Genomic DNA, 22,828 nt, shown 5'->3' with positions numbered 1-22,828 from the left:
CGTTATCAGCATTCTGAAATGTCCATAAGGGATGTCGATCAGGTGCGGGTGGATTTGCAGCTGGTGTTCTTCGTGCTCGGACTAATTGCTGTTGTGGTGGGGGTGCTGGTGCTGGTGCTGGTGAAGTCAAAGTGGAGGAAGAGGTTCCTTTGCCACGTGAGTGCTGGTCAGCTACATTATTATTTCGACTTCGGATTGATCTCTACCCCTCATATTGCCTAATACAGTCAGTCATTAGTATTCGAACAAGAAATCAAGTTAACATAAATTATACCAAAAATTTAGCAGCATAACGGCTATAATTTGACTAATATAAAACTTTAGACTTAAGGCTAAGAGTCTCAATTTGCTATAAAAATCCAATTCACAACGGTATTCCAACCCATATTATTGCGCACCAAATAAAGAGAATTTATGCCATTAATTTTTTAGAATAGAATGCCATAAATTAACTTTGCTGCTACCGAACCCCACACTTAGGATTTCATTATTCAAAATAACACAAACATAGCAACTAATCTAAACTAAATCTAATTCAAATCAACCTTAAGCAGTGTAACAAAAACAAAATAATAAACCAACCAGAGCAATAAATATTGACAACTACTAGAGCATATCAAAATGTCCTAAATAATAAAAATTGCATAAAAGAGAAATCATATTTAAGCAAAAGGCGAAGAAACTTACTTGAAATTACCATGACAGGTAAGAAAAATCGAGAAGAAGGAGAAACAACATCTTAGAGTTTAGAGGGGGAAAAATTGGAAAATGTTTGAAATGGCCTGTTTATATAGTCGAGGTCGAATCTGCAAGGGCAGGCGGTCAGGCCGGGTTAGCACTACTGACTCTACCTACTGAACCCCTCAAGCTTCCTCCACATGTTACTTTACCACGGAGCGAGGGCATGGGTGTGCTGGTCAGCACGGCCTGGTGTTGCCATCCGTGGTGCCTTCGGAAGCCATGGTGGACGGACGACTTTGATTGTGAGCTATATACATATCCATCACGGCCTGCGCACTACCGTTGCCACCGTGGTATTCTGCCGCGGGCGACGGCTGATTTTCTAATCTCTTCGTGTGCATGTTCATCACAGGTAGGACTCCGGCCGTGCTGGTGATCCAACTTGTGATGCCCATGAAAACTGTGGTGAAGCACTAAAGTCCAAGCTTTTCTTCGCCATCTCGAACCGCCAAACTCCCTACCTGTGTTCAACATAAATACATACACATTAAGGTTAGAATTCAAGTAAAATGTATCAAACAAGGAAGTTCTTCTTCACCAGTTACCAAAAATCCGACTTAAGTTACTAAAACCCTAGATTCATACAATTACGTTTAGTTACTAAGTAAGTGTTCTAACTACCATCAAGCATGCAAACGACTGATAAAATAAAAATAAATAGAAAAACATAAAGCTAAAATGGGAATGCCTCCCAAAGGCGCTTCTCTTGAGTCATTTAGCTGGACTCGACATGGATCATCCTTGCAAATACAGAACCATGTCAACCCGCTGCTCAATCTCCAATACAATTTGAGCTTATGTCCATTGACCCTGAAATCACCCTTCTCAGGATCATGAAGCTAGACTATGCCATATGGGAAAACTTGCTTGACCATAAATGGCCCCGACCATCGACTCCTGAGCTTTCCTAGAAACAAACGAAGACATGAATTATATAGTAATACTCTATCTCCAATATGAAACTCCTTGGAACCTCTGAGCCTCTGATCATGCCACTTCTTTGTCTTAACCTTATAAATTGAAGAGTTTTCATACTCCTGCTGACACCACTCTTCCAATTCACTCAGCTGCTACTGTCTTTCCTTACCTACAAAATCAAGATCAAAATTGCAAGTTTTAAGGGCCCAAAGAGCCCTATGCTCTAATTCAACAGGTAAATGACAAGACTTCCCATACACAAGCCTATAGGGCATAAAACCTATAGAAGTCCTATATGCAGTCCTAAATGCCCATAATGCATCATCCAGTTTTAAAGCCCAATCCTTCCTACTCACAGCTACAGTTCTCTCTAAAATGTGTTTTAAACCCCTATAATTAACCTCAACTTGCCCACTAGTTTGTGAGTGATAGGGAGTAGAGAACCGCTGTGTCACATATATCCCATGTCAAACTCTTTAAAATTAATTAAAACACTTTAACCAACTAAGAGAACAATTAATCAATTGTCCCTTAATCATTCCTATATATTATAAGTGACGTCTAGCAACATAAAGGGAGGACGTGAGTGATAAGTCTAGGTTTGCTAGTGCTTGTCTTCATAAGTTCGCAAAGTTCTTGAAAGAACCCATGAATTGATTTCTCGTAAGGTAGAAAACTAAAATAATATACCCACTAGCCTCAAGTATTCGGTTGCATGTAGTTTTTATATTGTCAAAACCCTTTTTCCATAAGAAGAAAAAACTAGAGGCTAAATATGAATAACTAAATAAAGAAAGATGAATAAATTGAAGTCAAATTAAGAACAAGAGAGAGGTTGATTGGCCGATTTAATTGGGGTGATGCACAAGAAAATGCTTTTAATTTGCTTAAAGATAGATTTTGAAATGCTGCTTTGCTGATTTTACTTAACTTTGACAAAACCTTTAAGGTTGAATATGATGCTAGTGGCATTGGTGTTAGGGCTGTTTTGATGCAAGAACAAAGGCCAATTTGCTATTTTAGTGAAAAGCTAATTGGGGCAGCACTTTGGTACCCAACATATAACAAAGAACTTTATACTTTGGTTCGTGCTTTTCATACATCGCAACACTACCTTTGGCCTAAGGAGTTTGTCATACTTATAGATCATGAGAGTTTGAAGCATCTCAAGGGGTAAGACAAGTTGAACTGAAGACATGCAAAGTGGATGAAGACAGTCCCATATGTGATTAAGTATAAGAAAGGTAAGGAGAATGTGGTTACTGATGCATTATCCCAAAGGTATGTTTTGCTTAATACTCTTAATTCTAAATTATTGGGTTTTGAGTTTATTAAGAAGTTGTATTTGAATGATAGTGACTTTAGTAATGTGTTTAGCACTTGTGCTAATGGGGCTGCCTTTAATGATTTCTATGTGTTCAATGGATATCTTTACAGAAAGAATCACCTATGCATTCCTAATTGTTCTTTGCCTGAGATACTTGTTAAGGAGGCACATAGGGACGATTTAATGGGTCATTTTATGGTGTATAAGACTTATGACATACTGATTGAATATTTCTTTTCCTCTTGCATGAAACATGATGTGAATAAGGTGTGTGGTCGATCCATTATATGTTTAAAGGCTAAGTCTAAATTGCAATCCTATGGGTTATATACTCCTTTGCCTATTCCTGATGTTCCTTATACAGATTTATCTATGGATTTTGTACTTGGATTGCTTAGGACTAGGAAGGGCTAAGATAGTATATTTGTTGTTGTGGATCAATTTAGTAAGATGGCTCACTTTATACCATGCCATAACACAGATGATGCTACTTACATTACTGAATTATTTCTTAGGGAAGTCTGAGATTGCATGGAGTTCCAAGAACCATTCTAAGTGATAGGGATGTTAAATTCTTAAGTCATTTTTGACGTGTGTTAAGGGGTAAGTTAGGCACTAAATTATTATTTTCTACTACTTACCATCCATAAACTGATGGACAAATTGAAGTTGTCAATAGAACTTTGGTTCAACTACTTTGTTCTTTAATTTCAAGGAATCTTAAATCTTGGCAGGATCTTTTGCCATATGTGGATTTTGTATATAATAGGGTTGTTCATAGGACTACACATTGTTCTCCATTTGAAATTGTTTATGGTTCTAACCCATTCACTTTTATTGATCTAGTTCTTTTGCCTCTTAAGAAGCTTGTTAGAGTTGATGGTTCTTCTAAGGTAGATTTGGTTAAGACTACATGAACAAGTTAAAGAGAGGATTGAGAAGTAAAATACTAGTGCAGCCGAAAGGGTTAACAAAGCAAGAAGGCCAATGGTGTTCCAACCTGGTGATTAGAACCAGGGTTTGGGTGCATTTTTGCAGGGAAAGGTTCCCAAATCAAAGAAAGCCAAAGCTAAGTCCAAGGGGTGATGGACCATTTCAAGTACTTGAGAGGATCAACAAAAACGCTTACAAAATTGATTTACAAGGTAATTATAATGTGAGTGGCACATTTAATGTCGCTAATTTGAGTCCTTTTAATGTAGGTGATAAGTTTGATTCGAGGAAGAATCATCCTAAAGAAGGAGAGAATGATATAGACCGGCCAAGGCTTAAAGATGTTAATTTGGTTGGGCTTGATGACAAAGGCAACAAGAAAGAATCAAGGAAGGATCCATTAAGTTTGTCTCCAGGTCCAATTACAAAGTCAAGGGCCAAGAAGCTTTAAAAGTCCTTAAATGGTTGTATGCAAGAGTGGGTTAACAATGGAAATCCAATAGGATTAGGCCAAAATAAAATTCATAAAGAATGGACTTTGTTTAATGTTCTTAAAGTTCAAGTTTATGAAGGCTAAATGGGATTTATTTAATGTTCTTAAAGTCCACATTTATGAAGGCTTTGTTTAGCTCTTAGTATCCTATTTGGTTAGATGTTAAAGTTTCCTAAGCTTGTAAAGAAACTCATATTAGATCAAATTAGTTAAGAGTTCTTGATTCGAATCCTAACAGCATAAAGAATCTTACTCCCACTAAGAATCCTACTTGAATTACGAGTCCTAGTCCCACCAGGAGTCCTACTCTAACTAGGAATCCTACTTCAACTAGGAATATTAGTCCCACGAGGAGTCCTACTCGAGCTAGAAATCTTAATTGCAGATGCACTTATCAGGAAGTCCTTAGGTAACTTATCTTATATTTGTATTATGAGAATTCCATTGTTACTTGAGTTGAGGGCAATAAATATAAAGTTAGCTCAAGGCGGGAATCAAGCATTGCTAGCCACTTTGAAGGTTTGACCAATAGTAATTGATAGAATCAAAGATGCATATGGTCAAGATGAGCAATTGGTGAAAATCAAGGAATAAGTCCAACAAGGTAACCTGGTAGATTTTATGATTCTGAGAATGGTATTTTGCTTTATATGGGTAGATTGTGTGTACTCAATGTTGAAGTTCTTAAAAGGGAGATAACGGAGGAAGCACAAAATTCAGCATATGCCATGCATCCGGGGAGCACTAAAATGTACCACACATTGAAGGATAATTATTGGCGTCCGGGAATGAAGAAGAATATTGTAGAGTTTGTGAATAAATGTTTGGTGTGCCAACAAGTTAATGCAGAACACCAACATCCGGCAGGAATATTGTAACCTCTTCCTATTCTTGAATGGAAATGGGAGCATATTACTATAGGTTTTGTGATAGGATTGCCTAGGACCCAACAGGGACATGATGTTGTTTGGGTGATTATGGATAGATTGACCAAGTCAGCTCAATGTTTGCCTGAAAATGTGAATTACTCATTGGATAAACTTGCTGAAACCTACATTCAGGAGGTAGTTAGATTACATGGTGTTCCTTTTTCTATTGTATCAGATATGGATCCAATGTTTACATCCAGGTTTTGGTAGAGTTTGCAGCATGCTTTGGAAACTAAGTTGAGATTTAGTACAGCCTTTCATCCTTAGAAAGGGATGAAGTTAGGGAAAGGTAGTTAATTGGTCAAGAAATTGTACAGATGACAACTAAGAAGATTCAGTTAATCCTGGATCGACTAAAGGAAGCTCAAGATAGACAAAAGAGTTATGCAGACTTAAAAAGGGTACCGATTGAATATATTATGGGTGACAAGGTTTTCTTTAAGATTTCACCATGGAAATGAGTACTACTGATGGGCTACTTATGCAACCTACACTTAAGGCAGTGAACCTATCGATGCGGTCTAGCACTAGTGAGTATCAAGGTCGTATCCCTGGAGATCGGGTAAACCTAAAGTAACTACTGTTCATTATGTTATTTAATCTGAAATAAGGTGTGAGAAGTCTAAATTAATTAACTAATGCTTATGAATGCAAATAAAGGAACAACAGCAACTGACAATCGAAAGACAACCGTAACAAAGAAGCAAACCCAAAGGGGACCTAAGTGATAGAATTCTAAGGTTGATTTAATAAACTGCCAATCTTGCTACCAGGTTTAACCGAATCGAACTCCGGCTCTCTCTCGAGCTTATCGAGTTCCTAAATATGCACTAACCTAATGGAATCTCTTCCTATCGGATTATTGATTAGCATTAAGCTGTGATTTAGAACTATTAAGAGCTTTTAATTTTAATCCAATGAGTCAATTAACCTTATCTCTAAGTGTTAACTACCGCCTACTATTTAATTTCCAGTTGTAAAAAGCATTTCTCAATGTCAAGAAACAACCCAAAAGACAATTAATTTAACATCTCAAATTAATTGAATCAAATTTTATTACTAAACAGTAAGAAGATTACAAAAATGGCAGATAAAAATCCAATATTTAAACACAAACCATCAACAAAGATGAACCCCAATGGGTTCGGCAGTCCTAGCTACTCATAATGAAAGAAATAAATACAAAAGAAAATAAATAACGGAAAAGAAAATGAAACATATAACCGCTCTTCTATTGAATCAGAATGGGAATGTCGCAAGTGCCAATTCTGAAACCAGCCTCAAGTATGGATCTCGGATGTCTCGGTCAATCATCTAGAAACTTCAATCTTTGCTTGAATCCTCCAAATAAATCCTTTGAACTGACGTTAGTCTCCCAAAATTTTAAGAACAGAGGTGCAGAAGTGAGGGGTCGCGCGCTTAGAGAAGTCCATAAATCAAAAGTAACCTCGCCTCGCTTTACGTGCAGCCTATTTAGACGTAATCGCTTTCCATGGCTGCGGCCTCGTACATGGTCCGTATATATGCATGGCCCGTGCCTATATGCACGACCCGTGCTACGGTCAGTACAAATATGCATGGCCCGTGCAACGGGCACCAACCTCCATAAAATGCAAAATTTCCGAAATTGTCCAAGGGAGGTCGTGCAAAAGCCTCAAAATTGTGCGCCAACAAGGAATCGACTCCGATAAGCATCTAATACGCGTAAATCATCCAAATAGCTTGGTTTTTGCTCGTAAATCAATGAATCTCTATCGAGGAGTCAGAAAACCTGAAAAATTCATAAACATACCACAGTGTGATCAAACAGGAATAAATATGACTTAAATACGTGAATAAACGATTGATAAACAGTCAATAAACATGCATAGAATCATCTACATCAACTACAGTTGGGTAAAAGAGGGAAATTGAGCCCTAGGTATATTGGTCCACTTGAGGTGATTGAAAGGATTGGTTTATTAGCTTATAGATTGGCTTTACCTCTAGAATTATCTCAATTTCATGATGTTTCCCAGTTTTTGTATTAAGAAGGTATAGGAGTGATCCTACTCATATTTTACAATCTCAACCTTTAAAACTAAAAGATAATTTGTCTTAAGTGGAAAGACCAGTTGCCATTTTAGCTAAAGAAGTTAAAGAGTTAAGAAATAAGACTATTCCTTTAGTGAAAGTGTTATAGAAACATTATGGAAATGATGAAGCAACTTGGGAGCGGGAGGAGGACATGAGAAATCAATACCCTAATTTGTTTAATTTTGAGGATGAAACTTCATAAGGCGGGAGAATTGTCACACCCGTACTCTAAGTATGTAGTCATCCTTTTAGCATTACACACATCAAAGCTTGAAGAGTTGGACTCAATATCAAGGCTCATTAATATAATTCAGTTTATTGGGCTTGAATGAATCTAGTATCGACTTAATGCGCATAAAGGAGCACATAAGGGAGTTTGGGCCTAATTAGCTAGACCAAAGATGGCCCATGCGTGCGACTTAAAGAAACTAGGGATTCTTACTCCTAATGAGCGGCTACATAGTATTTTAGGAGTATTAGGACTTTATTTTTAGTTATGTGTTTTAGTTAGGATGTTTATCTCTATCCTATTTGAGTTGTATTCCTTAATAGCTTAGAATTAGGGTTTTCTAAAGGCTATAAAAGCCTAGTACGAATTTTGAAGTTCATTGATTGATGATTAATATATTTTATAAGTATACACTCTATTCTTAGTTCTTGTTTAGAGCTAATTTGAACTTATCAAGCAATTCATTATTTATGGCGCTCAAATCTGAGTTATCAATTTAGAATCCATACTAAATTGTGGCGTCTTCTACCTCTAATACCTTAGGTTTGATAGTTTAATATACTTGAAGTTAGAGAGAAATTAGACCAAAATCGAGAAGAAACAGACGAATCGGGCGCGTTAGATTGTTTAACATGCCCTGCCAACACGCCCGTGCTGAGAAGCACGGTTAGGATCAAAGGGCGTGCTAAAATTCCTTACCCATGGTGAGAAGAAATAATTTGCAACACGGTTCTTGAGAGTAACACGACCTAGGAGCATGCCCATGCTAAGCAACATAGCCCAAATCCAAGCTGTGCTGAGAAGGCTAGATGTACAATTTTAGCCCAACATGGCATGGATCCAGGCTGTGCTGGTCAGCATGACCCAAATCCAAACCGTGTTGAATTTCGAAGCCTGATTTAAAAGAAAAGAAAAAGAAAGAAAGAGGGGATTCTTAAGGGAGAGAACTTTAGGGTATTCAAGACAGACTTTGAGAGTAACATTCTAGATGATCAAAAAGAGAAAAAATGGAGACGAATTCTACTTCAACATCATCCAGATAGCTATTCTTGAGGATTGGATTGAAGATTCAAAGGAAAGAAAGAGGAGATCTTGAGCTGTAGAGATTGGATTTAGAGTTATTCAAGAGGGGATAGCATTTCCACCATTTGAGAAAAGGGTGTACATGTTCTTTTCGATTATTGTTTACTTTTTATTTGATTCTTGTATTAGTTTAATCATGAACATGTGTAACTATTCTTATTAAACCCATTTGGAGGTGATATGTAGCTATGCTAGGCTTGTTTTATGCTTAATTGATTGAATTGTTGATCAAAGATTGTAGTTTTCATTCAAGTATAATAAAATCTATTGTTTCTTCTTCATTGTTGAATCAATTTGAGAACTCCTTTGTAATTGAGAAATTCAATTGAGTTTGGACAACTGCTTGTGTGATTAAGTTATTTGCATCTTAAAGATAAGTGTAATAACTTACTGGAATAAGAACTAGACATTCTTATTAATAATAATTTATAGATTAATGCTATTCATCTTTAGATTAATGACATTCTTATTGTTAGGAACATATTCCAACTTTAGATCTTTAGGATTAGGAATTGATTAACTCGAGAAAGAGGCCAATTCATTTAAGAAATTATCCACATATCACAATTCTTAATTAATCAATTCATAAATTATTATTTTTAAGCTGGCTAGCTAAAGGGATCCCCAATTGGGTAACTCATCTCATTGTCTTTTTCAAACTTTCATTCTCTTTGTTGAAATTTAGTTTTCATTTGCATTCTTAATTATTTTTAGTTAATGATCTTGACCACCTTTTGATGGGTTAGATAATAGGAATAGCGTAGTAGTAGTAGCTTCTCAATTCCTATGGGATACGACATTGATACTTGACATAGCTAGATTACATTTGATAGGTGCACTTGCCTGTAGATTGTTAGTCGTGTTTAGCTCGCATTATTGAACTTATCAAACTTGCATACTCTCAAACGGGTTTAATCCTTTGATATAGGTTATGTCAATCCTTCTGTCATCAGGAGTCCTCGTGCCTAGAGAAATAAGGAATGATGAAGATCCTAATGGTGCAAATCATGAATCAGAATATTTAGGCATGTCTCGATTCTCGCGTTCCCTCTTTCCACTAAATGATTTGTCCACTGTCATTTAAAGAATGATATCAATGCTCAATTAAATAATTTTCTTTCATCACATTTGTCCAAGCATTGGATCGGTTTCTATGATTGTCGCTTCCATGCACTTTAATTCAAGACTCTTATTTATGCTCGCTAAATAAAACTAAACCATCATACAAGACATAAATTAAAAATAAAAGAACAAAAGAAAAGAATAATGAGAACATAGATAGGATTTCAAATTCGATAAGGAAAGAAATTACCAGTTCTTTTAATACGAACCAAACTAGCACAACGAGTCTGATGTGCATAAAATACACACATCTAAATGGGGTTTTTAAGATTGATTTTATGGACATTTGGATGTGAATTGGTCCCAACACTCACCCTATGCGTCTGTTTGTGTGCATTAGGTCCAAAAGAAGTCAAAGAATGATAAAGGGAAGAATTGGAGCATAATTGGATGTCAAAGCTGCCGAAACAAGCTAACTATGCCCATGAGGAAGCTAAACAGGGCCGTGTTGATTTCAACACTGGCCGTGTTCCTAACACGGGCACCAACACGGTCGTGTTGGTTGCATCAAACATCAAAGAAAAAGAAGTTTTTAGGGAGCACGGCCACAGAGAGTAACACGGGCATAAACACTACCTCGTGTTGGGAACACGGGCATCAACACGGCCGTGTTGGCAGCGACATGGGGAATTAATTAAAAGAAATAAGAGAGGAAAGAAAGGGAGCGGGGGAGAACGTCCCAAACCCTAATATTTCTCTCTCTAAGGGTTTTCTGAGCTGGAACCAAGGGAAAAGGAGACTTGGATCAAGTTTTTGGTGTCGTTACCGGGGAATATTTGAAAACTAGAGTGAAATTTGCTATTTGTCAATTTAGCCATTTTTTTATTATTTATTTCTATTTTTGTTTGTACATATTTATTTAGTTAAGTTTATGATTCAGGTAGTGAATGATAAGGAGGTTCAATGTTAAATTCAAACTCTTCAGAGGACACGTGATCGAACCGGATGTCAACGCCGCGTGGCTACCCGATCAACTCTCCACTCCTATCCTTTCATCTCAAGTTTTTTGTGAATTTTGTTGTGGTTTACATTTGAGTAATCATTATCCATTATATAGTGATGTTGCTCATTGTTCTTATAACTATGAACAGGTGAATTATACGGGAAGTTGGCCAAATGACTCGTATGGAAGCACCTACAATCAAGAGTTGAGAATTCATTCACCCTTTGGATGGAGCTTAGATGGCCAAGAACCACCAGAATCTCAAAGAAATTTAATCTTGCACCATCAACTCAAGGTGAAGAGTTAGTGTTAGGAGAGTCGATGACGATGTTTATTGCAAGTCTTGAGGATAGATTCCAACAAACAGAGAGGATACTTGAAGATCAACAAGCCTCGATTAACAACATAGAGCATCAAGTAGGCTTAATCTTCAAGTTACTAGCTGAAGAGCAATTGGGAACTCCATCAGATGCTACTGAATCCGAGGAACACTTGAGCGCCCTCACTTTGAGTTCAGGTGAGAATTTTTCTGGGTCATCTATTATGTTTGACGATGATGCTTCTGTGCAGGATGACTCTTTGAACATGGAGATAGAACTAGAAAAGGAAGAGGCAAACATGATCCCTCTGAAAGACTACCAACAGGAACGCATGTTTGATGATGCCGAAAGTTGCGCTTAGAGGAATTTTTGGTGAATTTTCCACAAGTCCCTTCGATGATGGAAGATGAGCATGAGTTATCCAATGAAGAAGTCTTGGAGGAGCTTGAGTATCTTCTAGCAAGTGAACCAAGCCAAGGACTACAGAAAACCATCGATGTTCCTGAAGAAATTGCCCAACCGTCGATCCTTCCAATTGGTGAAACTCCAGCTTTCAAATTGGAAGAGCCCCTAGAGCATCATGACTACGTGCAATTATACGAGGAGCGAGTTTTGCCCATCATACTGGCAGCTTGCTTGATAGTCGGGAAGAGGAAATTGACGATTATCCTTCTAAGCGGATACTTGAAGCCATTTGCTTGGAAGAAGGATGGATGGTCATCAATCCCCACTGTTTGCTTTTCACCATGAGTCCAGCTAAGAAGACTCATCACGTATAAAAGAAGCGCTTTTGGGAGGCACCCCAAATTTTATTTTTCGATTTTAATAATTTACCTTTATTGTGAACTTAGTTTGATTAGATTTTATAGTTTGTTTTTGGTAAGTTTTATATATGTTGAGTGTATGAGTTGAGGACGTATTGGTTGCGCAGGTGAGAAAGAGTGAGAAAGTGCTGAGAATCGCAAGTTTTGCATTTTCTGGAGATTAACACGGGCGTGTTCAAGACTGTGTTCATTAACACGGACCGTGTTCTAATTGAAGAAAATCAAATTAAGATGAACACGTTCACAGCAGGCCACACGGGCATTTATGCCCGACCGTGTCCCCAACACGTCCCCGTGTTCCATAAACACAGGCGTGTTCTCATAAGTTGGTAAGTCAGCACGTTTAAATTTGCTTAACATACCGATATCCGCATCGTGTTCATGGACACTACTTATATGAACACTTGTTCCAGACATCGCCTATATATACCATTTCATTTTGAAATGGCAAAAAATTTTGCTTTCCCCTTAGTTTTAGCAATTCTCTCATCTCTTACTCTCTCACTTCTTATTTCTCATCTTGAAGGCTTTGGATATTGTGTTTGTCAAGTAAGTACCCTCCAACTTCATTTTCCATATTTTTTTATTTTGATATTAGTTCGAATTTATGTTTTGTTTGTGTTCGAATTTGTGTTTCAATTTTTTTAGCTTATTTCCTTATTTTATTATTTGGTGCATGCATTTACATTCATGTTTGTGCTTAATTTTCTTTTATTTTCTTTAATTTAGTTTATATACCTAACTTGCTCCTATTTTCCATTTTTCTTTTCTACCATTATTCATGATTGTGATTAATTCTTTATTTTTCCTCTTTATTATTATTGTTGGCAGCTAAACAATAGGCTCTGTCATATATAGTTGACTCTGTTGAATGTGTTTTCTATCAGCATGTTGGTTTGCCTTATGATGGTTTATGGCGAAGTTAAACTCCATGTGGATGAATTGAAAATTTAATTGGTTAGAATTGGTTGGCAGTATTGTGGATTGAATATTTTTTTTGCAGGACATTGAGCGGTTTAATTTTATCAAGTGAAATCGTTCGGTTTGTCCATTTTATGGCGTTAGGCTCCCGGAATTTCGTTGATCCTTAGTACTAAAAATTTATTTTTCAGGTACTATGTCCACCAGACGAGGATCAGGAGTTTATAAGAGGAGGCGGACTGATGGTTCCTCTTCCTCTCGATCGTCAGGCGCTGCACCGACTAGTTCAGGCCAAATTAGACCACCGCAGCACCATCGATTCCTACTTTTTCAAGGGCAGCCCACCTTCGAGTAGAGATACCAGTCTGTGAGGCACAAAGATTTGGGAAAGAGGCATAGGATAGATCACAAGATTAGAGATCATTGACTTGGTAAATCGCAAATCACGATACATCGAGACGCCCCCATTTCAAAGATTTCTTTGAGATAGTTGAACCGAGCATATAGGAGTTGACGGTGGAGTTTGCTAGCACTTTCTTTCCTGCAGAGCCGCTATGGACTTTCAACAATTGACTCAATCGCCTCGTACTCAGCAGAGGACTTTCACCACGAGTGTACAGCATTGGGGTACATTTGGGTTTATGGACTGAGGAGGATACAGCTGGAGAGGTTTATAGTCGCTGTATACACACACTTGGTGTGTCATATCCGCAGATGTGGGCCGAGATTTTTGATGACACTGAGGGGTACAGTGCTAGCTAGTCCAAGTCATCTAACTTGCCTAAGGGATCATGCAGATTGCATGTATTGTCAAGGTTAGGACCATCAACGTTGTGGGGGAGATAGCGGTGGTGTAGTTACCCAGCCGGACCTGTTTATACTTTATAGCATGCACCAGCACTAGTCCGTCGACATGGGATACTTGTTGGCCAGACAGATCAGTGCCTTCTGTAACAACTCAAAGAAGGTATTTTTCTATTTTCGGACTTACATTACTCGACTGGCTAGGAGCTTAGGAGTTTTGGAGGAGGCGATACCACATTTGACAAAGCTGGGGGTGATGGAGACGTTAGGACTTCCCCAATTGGTTAGTATGGGGAGGGTGACTCGTAGGCAGGGTCCGCTAGGACCAGAGTATAGACTGAAGAATGCTCGCTTGGCAGCACTCAAAGAGGAGCAACCTGTCCCACGAGCCCCTGGTACGCAAGATGTTCCACCCCCTTCTTCTGATATTCCAGAGTCTTCTTCCAGACCATCTATTTTAGCTCCTTCTAGGTCTTCATCAGCTCTTTTAGGAGTCTCTCCAATTGAAGCTTGTAGAGCCGCAATTACGCGAGGTTGGCGTAGGAGCGCACAGAGATTTCATTCGACAAGAGGCTTTTCAAGCAGGACCTTTACGCCAGCTGAGTTTTAGAGCTAGATGATGGCTCAGTTTGAGAGGCAAAGGGCTATGCTTCGTGTCTTGATCGAAAGGTGGAGGTAGGTTGAGGCCTCTGGCCAATGACATGTTTGATGATATTTTTTGGCAGTAGTTTGCACTCTCTGCCCATGGAGCCGGTTCCGAGCAGAGCCATTTTGACATCCCTCTAGCCGGATGATCCAGTACTGGCCCTCCCTCTCCGACCGAGCACCCTTCAACACAAAGAACTGACGAGCCTCCTATTAACACCGGGCCCTACCGATCCACCAGCTCCAAAGATGTGACACTACTTCCAACCTCAGAGCGCCCACCTCCACCACGACCAGCTAATCGATATACTTGTTGCACCTCCTTTTCACTCCGGAGCTATAGTCAGGGCAGTATTAGTTCTTTTTCCTTTTTCATTTCTTATATATTTTATACACTGAAGACAGTGTGTCGTTCAAGTGTGGGGTGGTGATATTTATATACACTTGTTTTCGTGTTTTTATTGTTTTGTATATGAAATTCAGATCCTTTTCTAATGTATATATTGCATTTCATTTATCCCATCTCAGTTATTTGTTTATTCTTTATGCAATTTTTTGTAAAATTTTGAAAACTTTTCACTTTGTTTCGATGCTCTTACTGTTGACTTGCTTTTGAAATCCTGTTTATGTCCATGTGATCGGGTAAAACCGATAGTGTTGAGTCTTGCGAAACAATGTAAGATAATTAGTTGAGTTTTGCACTAAGTTGCTTTGGTTTATTTAATTCTGTTTTGATGATTTTTGTTTGGAACTTACTCAAAAGCACACTCGTGAGAAATTGAGGCTAAATTATAAGCATACACTTTATATGCTTGTATTTATTTCTTGTTGAGAGTGCCAATTACTGTCTTTACTTTTAGAACTTTCTCGGTAATGCTTATGAGGGCCACAAGGAGAGTTTAATACTTTGGTATGATAGAGGCACTTAGGTTTTTCATTCTAGCCAAATAGCCTTCATTCATTTATTGATTCTGTAGTTAACCCCTTCTTTCACCATTCTTTTATCATATTCCATTATCACTTAGTTTTATTCTGCTTTGGGTTATGATTCTGCACATGAGTTGTTTTTATTGGGAATTTTTATCTTGGGAATAGTGTGGAATCTTATAGCAGCTTTCTTCAATCCAAAAAAAAAGAAAAAAGAATAAATAAAAGAATAAGAGGGAAAGGTGATGAAAAAAAAGAAAAGTAAGTGAGCTAAACATTTTGACTTGATTCCTATTTCCCATCTTGGACTACTGTCCATTACTTACCCCTTATGATCATTGTGGCTTGTGTGCAGGTCATGTATTTCATTACAGAACACCATAGGTTCAACTCTTACCAAATTTACCTACGCCTACCTAATCCCCATTACAACCCTTATAAAGACCTCTTGACATGGTTATTTACTCTCCATAAGTGGTAGGAGTAGGATTTAAGAGCAAGCATATAGTAAGTAAGGCAGTAGTTGATGCATTGAGTGATTAAACACTACCCTTTAAACACTTTGAGTGATTTAGAGTGAATCTGGTGAGGAGTTGGTTCTACATAATTTTGTTGAGATAGTATTTTGCGAATTATTGGCATCTTGGTTGTGATACTTGAATTGATTGCTTCGTTTATTTTTGTTTGACTTACGCTTGTTAAGGATATGTGTAGGAGCTCTCTAGCTTATCTGTCAGTTTAAGTGTTGTTCCTTAGTGGTTTATTTTCCTTATTTTACTTTTGATTGCTTGAGGACAAGCAATGAGCTAAGTGTGGGGTTATTTGATGTGCGTAAAATACACACATCTAAATGGGGTTTTTAAGATTGATTTTATGGACATTTGGATGTGAATTGGTGCCAACACTCACCCTATGCATCTGTTTGTGTGCATTAGGTCCAATAGAAGTCAAAGAATGATAAAAGGACGAATTGGAGCATAATTGGACGTCAAAGCTGCCGAAACAAGCTAAGTATGCCCATAAGGAAGCTGAACAGGGCCGTGTTGATTTCAACACTGGTCGTGTTCCCAACACGGCCGTGTTGGTTGCATCAAACATCAAAAGAAAGGGAGCGGGGGAGAACGTCCCAAACCCTAATATTTCTCTCTCTAAGGGTTTTCTGAGCTGGAACTAAGGGAAAAGGAGACTTGAATCAAGGTTTCAATCAGATTCCCTTCAAAGATTGAAGATTGGGCGAGGTTCGTTGATTGGTCTTCAAATCGAGCAAGAGGAACAAGAATCGATTCAATTCGAGCAAGAGGAATTGGGGCTGTTTACTCTCATCCAAGGGTGTAATCGGGTTTTCTCTACCTTTACTCTTTGTTGTAATTGTATTCTTGTGGATTTTGATAATGAACATGATTAGCTAGATTGATAAAATCCATTGGGATTTCTTTACTATGTTGGCTTAGTATTATATTATTGGATTGTTTGGGTTAGTTTTGTATTCTTCTTGCTTTCAGTATTAATAAGATAATGCATTATTCATGAGACATTGTGAATTGTGTGTTTAGATTGCTTTGTGTGATTGAGAAGTCCATTTGGCAATTGGAATTTTGAATAGCAAGAACTGGTTAATAATCGCTTAGAGATAAGGATAATCAACTAGCCAGATTAAGAATTAACAAAGCTTAATAGAGGCGTATTAAAGCTTAATGCTAATTTAAGAATCAATCGTTAGGAAGAGATTCCAACTTTAGGTTATTAGATTTAGGAGTTCGGTTATCGAGAGAGAGAAACCGAATTCGGTTTAGAATTCATCCACGGGTAGCATAATTAGACTCATCAATCCTTTATCTTTTGTTTGATTGCCAACTAGTTTAGGTTCCCTTTGAACTTAGCTTGTAGCTATTAGTTAGTTTAGAAATTGTTCATCACTCATTTTAGGTTAATATAACAAAGAACAAAGGAGTAACTCTAGGCTTTCACTTTCCCGAGGAATACGACCTTGATACTCGCCATTAGTGCTAAACTGCATCGATAGGTACACTGCCTTAGATTGTAGCTAACACAAGTAGCACCCATCAGAGTCCTACTCCAACAAGGAGTCTTAATGATGCAAGTCCTACTAATTCAAGGAATCCTAAACCAACAAGGAGTCTTGACTCAACTAGGAATTGTAATCCAGCAATTATCCCTGATGATATTATGAGTTTAAGCAACAAAAGGAATCTTAATTCAATTAGGAATCCTAATTGTACTAAGAGTCCTAGTTCGATTCAAATTACAAGTTAATGAGCTTATTAATGTGCGTAAAATACACACATCTAAATGGTTTTTTTTAAGATTGATTTTATGGACATTTGGATGTGAATTGGTCTCAACACTCACCCTACACGTATGTTTGTATGCATTAGCTCCAAAAGAGGTCAAAGGATGATAAAGGAAAGAATTGGAGCATAATTGGACGTCAAAGTTGCCGAAACGAGCTAAGTATGCTCATGCGGAAGGTTAACACGGCCGTGTTACCAACATGGCGACCAACACGGCCGTGTTGGATGTGTCAAACATGAAAGAGAAAGAAGCTTTTAGGGAGCACGGCCATAGAGAGTAACACGGCCAGGAACACCAGCCCATGTCCCCAATACGGCCAGGGACACGGCCGTGTTGGAGTCAACGGGGGGTATTAATTAAAAGAACAAAGAGAGGAAAAGGAGAAGGAGGCTAGGGTTAGAACGTCCAAAACCCTAATATTTCTCTCTTTAAGGGTTTTCTGAGCTAAAACCAAGAGAAAATGAGACTTGGATCAAGGTTTCAATCGGATTCCCTTAAAGGATCGAAGATTGGGCGAGGTTCGTTGATTGATTTTCAAATCGAGCAAGAGGAACAAGAATCGATTCAATTGGAGCAAAAGGATTTGAGGCTGTTTACTCTCATCCAAGGGTGTAATCGGGTTTTCTCTACCTTTGCTTATTGTTATAATTGAATTCTTATAAATTTTGAGAATGAACATGATTAGCTAGATTGATTAAATCCATTGGGATTTCTTTACTATGTTGGCTTGATTTTATATTGTTGGATTGCTTGGGTTAATTTTGTATTCTTCTTGTTTTCAGTATTAATAAGATAATGCATTATTCATGAGACGTTGTGAATTGTGTGTTTAGATTGCTTTGTGTGATTGAGAAGTCCATTTGGCAATTGGAATTTTGAATGGCAAGAACTGGTTAATAATCGCTTAGAGATAAGGATAATTAACTAGCCGGATTAAGAATTAACAAAGCTTAATAGAGGCGGATTAAAGCTTAATGATAATTTAAGAATCAATCGTTAGGAAGAGATTCCAACTTTAGGTTATTAGGTTTAGGAATCTTCACATCTCGAGAGAGAAACCGAATTGCTAAGAATTCATCCACTGCAGCATAATTAGACTCACCGATCCTTTATCTTTTGTTTGATTGCCAATTAGTTTAGATTCCCTTTGGGTTTGTCTTTTTGTCTTGATTATTTCATTTATCAATTACTCTTGCATCTTCCTTAGAACTTAGCTTATAGCTATTAGTTAGTTTAGAAATTATTTATCGCTAATTTTAGGTTAATATAACAAAGAACAAAGGAGTAACTCTGGGCTTTCATTTTCCCAAGGAATACAATTCGACATCGCCATTAGTGCTAGATCGCATCGATAGGTACATCGTCTTATCAGCTAACACGAGTAGCACCGATTGTTTTCAGGCCTGTGGAATTGTTTGGAAACTAGAGTGAAATTTGCTATTTGTTGATTTAGCCAATTTTTTTTTCTTTCTTATTATTTTATGATTTTTATTTATTTTATTTAAATTGTACATATTTATTTAGTTTAAGTTTATGATTCAGATAGTGAATGATAAGGAGGTTCAATGCTAAACTCAACCTCTTTGTATGATGCATTGGAAAATGGGATTAGGAACCACGAGATTGCTAAAAATTGGGATACCCGTGCATCTTTAGAAGCTCGAGTGGAATCGTTTTGCAAGGCTACCGATCAACTCTCCACTCCTATCCTTTCATCTTAAGTTTTTTATGAATTTTGTTGTGGTTTACATTTGAGTAATGATTGTCCATTGTGCAGTGATTTTACTCCTTATTCTTATAACTGTGAACAGGTGAATTATACGGGCAATTGGCCAAATGACTCGTATGGAAGCACCTAAAATCAAGAGTGGAGCACTCATTCACCCTATGGGTGGAGCTTAGATGGGCTAGAACCACTGAATCAGAAGAACCACATCAAGAATTTAATCTTGCACTTTCAACTCAAGATGAAGAGTTAGTGTCGGGAGAGCCGATGATGAGGTTCATTACAAGTCTTGATGATAGATTCCAACAAACGGGAGAGGATACTTGAATATCAACAAGCCTCGATTAACAACAACATAGAGCATCAAGTAGGCTTAATCTTCAAGTTACTAGTCAAGAGGAATTGGGAACTCCATCAAACGCCATCGAATCCGAGGAACACTTGAGTGCCGCTACTTATGCTCAGGTGAGAATTTTTCTGGTTTATCTACTATGTTTGACGATGATGCTTTTGTGTAGGACGACTCTTTGAACATGGAGATGGAACCAGAAAAGGAAGAGGCAATTATGATCCCTCCGAAAGACTATCAACAGAATACATACTGATAATGCCGAGTTGCGCTTAGAGGAATTTTTGGTGGATTTTCCACAAGTCCCTTCGATGATGGAAGATGACCACAAGTTATCCAATGAAGAAGTCTTGGAGGAGCTCGAGAATCTTCTAGCAAGTGAACCAAGACAAGGACTAGAGGAAACCATTGACGTTCCTGAAGAAATTGCCCAACCGTCAATCCTTCCAATTGGTGAAACTTCAGCTTTCAAATTGGAGTGAGCCCCATGACTACGCAATTATACTGCGAGTCTTGCATCACACAATGGAAGAGGAGAAGAGGAATCGATTATCCCTTTGCTGGATACTTGATGCCATTTTCTTGGAAGAAGGATGGATGGTCGTCAATCCCCACCGTTTACTTTTCACCATGAGTCTAGCTAAGAAGACTCATCACATCAAAAAGAAGCGCAAGGCACCCCAATTTTTATTTTATTTCTTTATCATTTTTAATTATTTTTCTTACCCTTTCATTTTGAAACATTTTATTAGTTTTAGTTTTTATATTTTATTTAATTTTTGTTTGAGTTTCAATTTTAATTCCTTATTTTATTATTTGCAACCACTCCTCTACCACAGACTAGCCAGCGCCCTGATATCCCTAATGATGCACCTCTTTTCACTCCGGAGCCACAAATGTATGATTAGTTATTTTCCCTTTTGCATTTCTTATATTTTGTACACTGAGGACAATGTGTCCTTCAAGTGTGGGGTGGGTGATATTTATCCCATCTTAGATATTTGTTTATTCTTTGTGCAATTTTTTGTAAAATTTTGAAAATTTTTCACTTTGTTTCGATGCTCTTATTGTTGACTTGCTTTTGAAATCCTGTTTATGTCCATGTGATCGGGTAAAACCGATAGTGTTGAGTTTTGCGGAAGAATGTAAGACAATTAGTTTGAGTTTTGCACTAAGTTGCTTGGTTTATTTAATTCTGTTTTGATGATTTTTGTTTGGAACCTACTCAAAAGCACACCTGTGAGAAACTGAGCCTAATTTGTTAGCATACACTTTTTATACTTGTATTTATTTCTTGTTGAGAGTGCCAATTACTGTCTTTACTTTTAGAACTTGCTCGGTAATGCTTATGAGGGCCACAAGGAGAGTTTAACACTTTGGTATGATAGAGGCCCTTAGGTTTTCATTCTAGCCAAATAGCCTTCATTCATTTATTGATTCTGTAGATAACCCCATCTTTCACCATTTTCTATCATATTCCATTACCATTTAGTTTTATTCTGCTTTGGGTTATGATTTTGCACATGAGTTATTTTTATTGGAAATTTTTATCTTGGTAATAGCTTTGGAATCTTGTAGCAGCTTATTTCAATCCAAAAAGAAATTCACTCTATTATGTGAATGTTCTTCCCTTATAAAAAAAAAGAAAAAAAAATGAAAGAAGAAAAATATATAAAAAGAAGAATAAGAGGGAAAGGTAATGAAAAGAAAGAAAGTAAGTGAGCTAAACATTTTGACTTGATTCCTATTTACCACCTTGGACTACTATCCATTATTTACCGCTTGTGATTATTGTGACTTGTTTGCAGGTCATGTATTTCATTGCAGAACACTATAGGTTCAACCCTGACCAAATTTACCTACCCTTACCTAATCCCCATTACAACCCTTATAAAGACCTTTTGACATGGTTGTTGACTCTCCATAAGTGGTAGGAGTAGGATTTAAGAGCAAGCAGATAGAAAATAAGGCAGTAGTTGATGCATTGAGCGATTAAACACTACCCTTTAAACACTTTGAGTGATTTAGAGTGAATCTGGTGAGGAGTTGGTTCTGAATAATTTCGGTGAGACAGTATTGTGTGAATTATTGGCATCTTGGTTGTGATACTTGAATTGATTGCTTCTTTTCTTTTTGTTTGACTTACGCTTGTTAAGGATATGCGTGTGAGCGCTTCAGCTTGTCCACGGTTTAAGTATTGTTCCTTAGTGGTTTGTTTTTCTTATTTTACTTTTGATTGCTTGAGGACAAGCAATGAGCTAAGTGTGGGGATATTTGATATGCGTAAAATACACACATCTAAATGGGTTTTTTTAAGATTGATTTTATGGACATTTGGATGTGAATTGGTCTCAACACTCACCCTATACGTATGTTTGTATGCATTAGGTCCAAAAGAGGTCAAAGGATGATAAAGGAAAGAATTGGAGCATAATTGGACGTATGCTCATGTGGAAGGTTAAAACGGCCGTGTTGGATTCAACACTAACACGGCCACCAACACGGCCGTGCTGGATGCGTCAAACATGAAAGAAAAAGAAGCTTTTAGGGAGTACAACCACAGAAAGTAACACGGCCAGGAACACCAGCCCGTGTCCCCAACACAGCTAGGGACACAGCCTTGTTGGAGTCGACGGGGGGTATTAATTAAAAGAACGACGAGAGGAAAAGGAGAAGGAGGCTAGGGTTAGAATGTCCAAAACCCTAATATTTCTCTCTCTAAGGGTTTTCAGAGCTGAAATCAAGAGAAAAGGAGACTTGGATCAAGGTTTCAATCGGATTCCTTTGAAGGATCGAAGATTGGGCGAGGTTCGTTGATTGATTTTCAAATTGAGCAAAAGGAACAAGAATCGATTCAATTGGAGCAAAAGGATTTGGGGCTGTTTACTCTCATCCAAGGGTGTAATCGGGTTTTCTCTACCTTTGCTTATTGTTGTAATTGAATTCTTGTATATTTTGAGAATGAACATGATTAGCTAGATTGATTAAATCCATTGGGATTTCTTCACTATGTTGGCTTGATATTATATTGTTGGATTGCTTGGGTTAATTTTGTATTCTTCTTGTTTTCAGTATTAATAAGATAATGCATTATTCATGAGACGTTGTGAATTGTGTGTTTAGATTGCTTTGTGTGATTGAGAAGTCCATTTGGCAATTGGAATTTTGAATGGCAAGAACTGGTTAATAATCGCTTAGAGATAAG

General features: G+C 37.6%; 1 protein-coding gene across 1 annotated transcript; it reads left to right on the top strand.

The window, feature by feature from the left end:
* Positions 1-5,062: 5,062 nt before the first annotated feature.
* On the top strand, positions 5,063-14,273 carry LOC125369305. The gene is made up of 4 exons (XM_048371323.1): positions 5,063-5,286; positions 5,398-5,541; positions 13,453-13,541; positions 14,023-14,273. The coding sequence occupies exons 1-4, from the start codon at positions 5,063-5,065 to the stop codon at positions 14,271-14,273; spliced, it is 708 nt and encodes a 235-aa protein (XP_048227280.1).
* Positions 14,274-22,828: the final 8,555 nt, after the last annotated feature.

The sequence above is a fragment of the Ricinus communis genome, chromosome 2, assembly GCF_019578655.1.
Source record: "Ricinus communis isolate WT05 ecotype wild-type chromosome 2, ASM1957865v1, whole genome shotgun sequence".
In the NCBI taxonomy this organism is placed as follows: Eukaryota; Viridiplantae; Streptophyta; class Magnoliopsida; order Malpighiales; family Euphorbiaceae; genus Ricinus; species Ricinus communis.
The sequence above is the reverse complement of the archived record's forward strand: the minus strand, read 5'-3'. Positions and strand labels throughout refer to the sequence as shown.